Genomic DNA, 5,092 nt, shown 5'->3' on the forward strand with positions numbered 1-5,092 from the left:
TCTCACCCAACTAAATTATAGAAGTAGGCCTAGTATCTCCAGTTTTAGGATGGAGTTTGTGTGAGGTGAGAAATATGGTTTTAACTGCTATGTAGTAGTACCACAGTAATATCTCCTTAAATGAACTCTGATCAGCTTAGCTGGTCACAGAGGAGTTATTCTGTGGGCATTTTTCTTTAACTTGGCAGGGTTTACCGTGACTAAGCAGATCAGTCTAAAGTTGGATCATGTAAGGCTGAGTGAACCAACTTAGATAACACCTAGTAACACCCTTGATTGAAGGAAGCTGTTTGTTTTACTTATTGAGAGCAAATGGTTGGATGACATTACAGTTTTAGTTCTTTCTACCCTGGTAAGACAGTGAACTTATCTTTGTTACTTGATCTAGGTTAAAAAAGGGGGGGACATGAAAATTATTTGAAGCTACTTAGATTATCATTCCCTGACCTAACTCCCAAGTGCACAAGAAAAGTAGACAGCTCTTGCCAGTTGTGGGTCAAATCAGAGTAAGAAATAGGTGAGCTGTGTCTGATAACAGGCTTTGAGGAAATATACATTCTCCTCCATTCCTGGAGCAGCATTTTTTTCTTTTTTAGCACAGGGTAACCAAAAATGCTTCCCTGCCTTTGTGTTGAATGTTTCTTCATTAATACTTAGTGCTTTTTCTATTTCCTTTTGTTTCTTTCTTGGCCTTATCTTTACCTACAGTTGTGCAGTGTCATCACCTAGGATCCCCTTCTAGATCACTAGCGTCTACAGGTGCTTCTGGGAAAGATGGCAGCAGCCTAGTATACTTCTTAATTGTAGGAGCAACAGTCACTGGGGCAGGAGTTTATTATGTAAGATACTTACAGTAAAATATATTTGGGGGTAGGGTGGGTGAGACCATGGCACTAATGAAAACTTGATCCGTTAGAATACGATGAAATATTCACAGCATGTGCTTTCTAGGTATTTATTAAAGGGACATTGTCAGTCACTAGGGAGTCCTCCAGTCTCATCCTTCAGACTGTGGAAGTCTTACCAGCATACATTTAATGATTATTATCAATCCTCATCATCAACCCTTTCTTTGAAACTTTTGCCAATTTCATAGTTCTTTTTTTTATGATGCTAAATTATATTGTGCTTTAGTGCTGCATACCTAACAAGACAGTCTCAAAGAGTAAACATTGAATGCAAGTAAAGGTAACTTGAACACCATCCATTTTGAATCATTTTAGGTAAAATGTAATTTTTATGTTTTGTGGGAAACAATAAATTAACCCTACTTTTATTGTGAAAAGGCATTTTATTGAATGCTTCGGAGGAGGTCCAAAAAGCCATAGAAATTGCAGTGTTCTTCCCGCTCACCCCCAGCCTCTATTTCAAGTAAATTCATTTGGCAGTGTCCCTTTTGTAATCTGTAATTTGGTCAAACTAGTGGCTGAAGTGGTACAAGCTAATGCATTCGTGTGGATTGCTTTCTTAAATGCCTCTCTTTCATAATTCAGATACTACCCTCTAAACCTTAACTTTTCCATTTTATAGCTCTCTCAACTTTTCCCATCAGTTCCACCCCATTCATTCAGAAATAGATTTAAATTGTTTGCATCTGATATGTTTGTAACAGTTGAAACCTATTAAACCTCTGGTTTATGTTGCTGTACCAGAGTTGGATGGCCTCCACAGAGCTGGCCAGGCGAATCTCTTAATGCCAGGCCACAAGATAGGGCCACTCACTGTTGCTTTCTCCTGCCTAGAAATGTCTGTGAAGCACAAGTTCCTCTCAAGCCATTCAGTTAAATGCCTCATTGCCCTCTGGGTTTATCCAACACTGGTAATAATAAAGCTGCTATATTATAGTGATTTCAGGTTAAATGATAAGCTTTTGTCTACCAAACTATTTTGTATAGATTTATATTACATTTTAAATAATGAGGTGGCTTAGATTTGTCAGTGAGCAGAGTCAAGGTGGCCTTTAGAATATTTAATGAGATTTAGTATTTGGGCCCTTTGCCATTGTTCAACTGATAGGACCACATTGCCTGACTCAGAAAATGAACTGTTTCCTTTCATATTCCTTTAAGATGAATATATAGCGTTACATTCATCTGTTTAGGAAAGTTGTCTGCTAACATATTTCATAAGTTTGTAGTTTTTCTTAACCTGACATGTATTCATGTCACTAACTGAAAAATCTGTGCAGTCTGGGGAGACAGAAACACTCGGGGGAAAAAGGTAAATTTTTATTTAGTATGTCTGTAAACTTATTTTTATATCGGAACATTTACTTAAAAGCTAAATATATATGTATATAAATATGTGACAAACCTCTTTCTTGTCCTTTCCCCACTAAACCTCAAGATATTTCTTGGTCTGCTCTTCCCTTCGTGTGTGAAGCCATTAGGAGGTATGAGAGGCCCTAGGCTATTTTTGGATATCCCTCTCAATGTGAACATGACCCCAGTTTATTTCTCTGTTCACTCACACTGACCAGCTTAAGCCGTCTCTTTAGGTAAACGTCCCTTTCTTAAAATAAATATTTTTTTAAGGAATGAGTAAATGCTGGACTTGTGTATGATATCTGATGCCAAGATAAAGAAAACTTTCTTCCTGAAATTAATGTTAGTTGCATTCAGTTTATGAATTTGATGAATTTAATGGTAAATTCAAGGAATAACCATTATCTTTTAACATACAGTACTTAATTTTCTAGTCCATTCATATCATATGTTAGATGTTTCCAGGCTCATAAATGTCAAGTCCAGGTCTGAGAGTCTAGGTTCCTTACTGCAGCACATTGCCTAGTGGGCTGCTTTGTAAGGGCCTCATAGAAGTATTCTTAGAACATGTTTTATGATACTTCCTCTGATTGTCCTTACTTTCTCCTCCAATTAATTAACAATCTGGGATTTCAACTGACATATGGTCACTTAAATTCCTATCTTACTGACCTTGTGGGGTACAAAAGAGCAAAAGTGTTGTAATTAAAACAAGTCATTCTTGCCTACTGCTTTTTAAAAAATCTTCAATAAATTCTGATGCTGTATTTAAAAAAAAGAACTAATCAGTGCTAAGGTACCCTTCTTCAATTTGAAAGGATAGAGAAGATAGTATATTTGAAATACAGTAGGTGTTTATTTTTTTATTTATTTATTTTTTTCCTTGCGTTATGCGGGCCTCTCACTGTCGTGGCCTCTCCCATTTGCGGAGCACAGGCTCCGGACGCGCAGGCTCAGTGGCCATGGCTCACGGGCCCAGCCGCTCCGCGGCATGTGGGATCTTCCCGAAACGGGGCACGAACCCGCATCTCCTGCATCGGCAGGCGGACTCTCAAGCACTGCGCCACCAGGGAAGCCCCTGAAATACAGTAGGTGTTTAAGCGAGATGTTTGCCCATTAAGTATCTGAGTGTCATGAAAGGATAGGCCATTGAGGGAAAGATGGGTTACTCTATAAGACTAAGCATACTGGCAGACATGCTTCAGGGCATTATCTAAGTACTTAGCGAAACTTGGGACATCTACCGAGAAAACCTATGTCCCAGCTTCCTACTCAGGACCATATAGATTGGTTTCACAGGTAGTATCCAGCATAGTCCAAAACCCCTTTTATAAAGTTTAGCTCTTCCTAGCACTTTATTCTTCCAGTATAAAATGTTTTTCTTTTTTCTTTAGCTGTACCTTCAGAATTATATATGAGGAAAATTCTTCACATATAGCCTAAGGAAATCTGAAACTGCAACATTTCCATCTGCTTACCTGTATTCTTTCCATACCAAGTGTGTACACACTCGGTATTTTTAATTTCTTAAGAAAATAATTTTTGCCTTAGTGATTCTAACATAGAAGAACTTACCTCATGTAGACAAAAGCTTCTCATTTAATTGAAAGATAATGAATGTTACTTACGGTATGAGCTAGCTAGCTGTATGATGAAATAAGTTTTCTCCATGTTTGGGTCTTCAGGCCTACAAGACAGTAAAAGATGACCAAAAAAGATACAATGAAAGAATTTCAAGGTTAGGGCTGACACCAGAAGAGAAACAGAAAAGGGCCACATCATCTGGTGAGTATGATTTGAGACTCAATATATAAAGGGGGAGTTATAAACAATTTGGGTGCTATGCTTTGCGGGAATACTGTTTAGACACGATGATGCTGTGAGATTGTAAGCTTCCAAAAACTATGGTATTACCCCAGACTGGGGAGCAATTTGTTACAGTGTTTGACTGTAATTTGGGTTTGAGAATAAAATTAGTGATAATTATGATTGGTTGTTTTTCTTTATATTAGACTCTTAAGGGCAAGCTTTAAATAAAAAATGCAAGCTTGGCAAGGAAAATTATTGGAGAAGAGATGAAGGCCCTTTTTTTTCCGTGAGGACATTCTTTTGGTCTGTTTTGTTCCCCTCTTGAGTCTTTGGAGTTTCAATTTGTTAAAGATATATTTGTTTCCCTAAAGCATATAGGTCTAGCCATCACTTCCATCCCACACATCTGGCTTGATTTTTCAGAGAGGAATGTTTTAATCCTTCAGTAAGCCCCACTGCTCTGGGTAGGCGATTTCCATTGCTTTCCTTCATACCACCTCCTTAGTTTTGAACATTGTTTAATAATCCACAATTGATCTGCTGGGTTTTCCCCCTTTATTGCTAACAAAAGGTGAAACTGAACTTGTATGTTCCTGTTGGTCATTAAGAAATTAATGGGAAGGGCAGAAGCTTTCTAATATATACTTTCTAATATATTTCAGAAACAGCTAAACACTAAGCTAGGTTCTGGTTCTGAGAGACTTAGTGAGTGAATGACATTGGCCAAATTATTCACCTCTTTTTTGGGTATTTTTCACTTATGAAATGAAAGGGATGCTTCCTTCTCCTATACTATCAGAATGCAATGAAATTTCATAAGATTAATGTAGCTGCAGTGTTTTGCTAGCTTTTTATGTAAAGGATTAAGTCAAGTGAAAGGTTTTTTTTTTTTTTTTAAATAGTGGCAAGGAGTTGTCTGAGACTTAAAAAAAAAATTCACCCTGTCTGGTCTTTTGCTTACAGCTTCAGAAGGAGAGCCAGTTCCTGAAGTCAGGGTACCAAGTCACATTCCATTCCTG

At 37.7% G+C, this 5,092-nt stretch overlaps 1 protein-coding gene across 1 annotated transcript in view; it reads left to right on the forward strand.

Moving 5' to 3' along the window:
• Nucleotides 1–5,092, forward strand: part of AIFM1 (apoptosis inducing factor mitochondria associated 1) — a 28,941-nt gene that overhangs the window by 8,362 nt on the left and 15,487 nt on the right. The window contains 4 exon segments of the mRNA XM_007450469.1: nt 709–839; nt 3,950–4,049; nt 5,037–5,089; nt 5,091–5,092. The exon segment at nt 5,091–5,092 is cut by the window's right edge and continues 82 nt beyond it. Coding sequence (XP_007450531.1) covers nt 709–839; nt 3,950–4,049; nt 5,037–5,089; nt 5,091–5,092 — 286 coding nt within the window.

This window comes from Lipotes vexillifer, unplaced genomic scaffold (genome assembly GCF_000442215.2).
Source record: "Lipotes vexillifer unplaced genomic scaffold, Lipotes_vexillifer_v1.1 scaffold215, whole genome shotgun sequence".
NCBI lineage: Eukaryota > Metazoa > Chordata > Mammalia > Artiodactyla > Lipotidae > Lipotes > Lipotes vexillifer.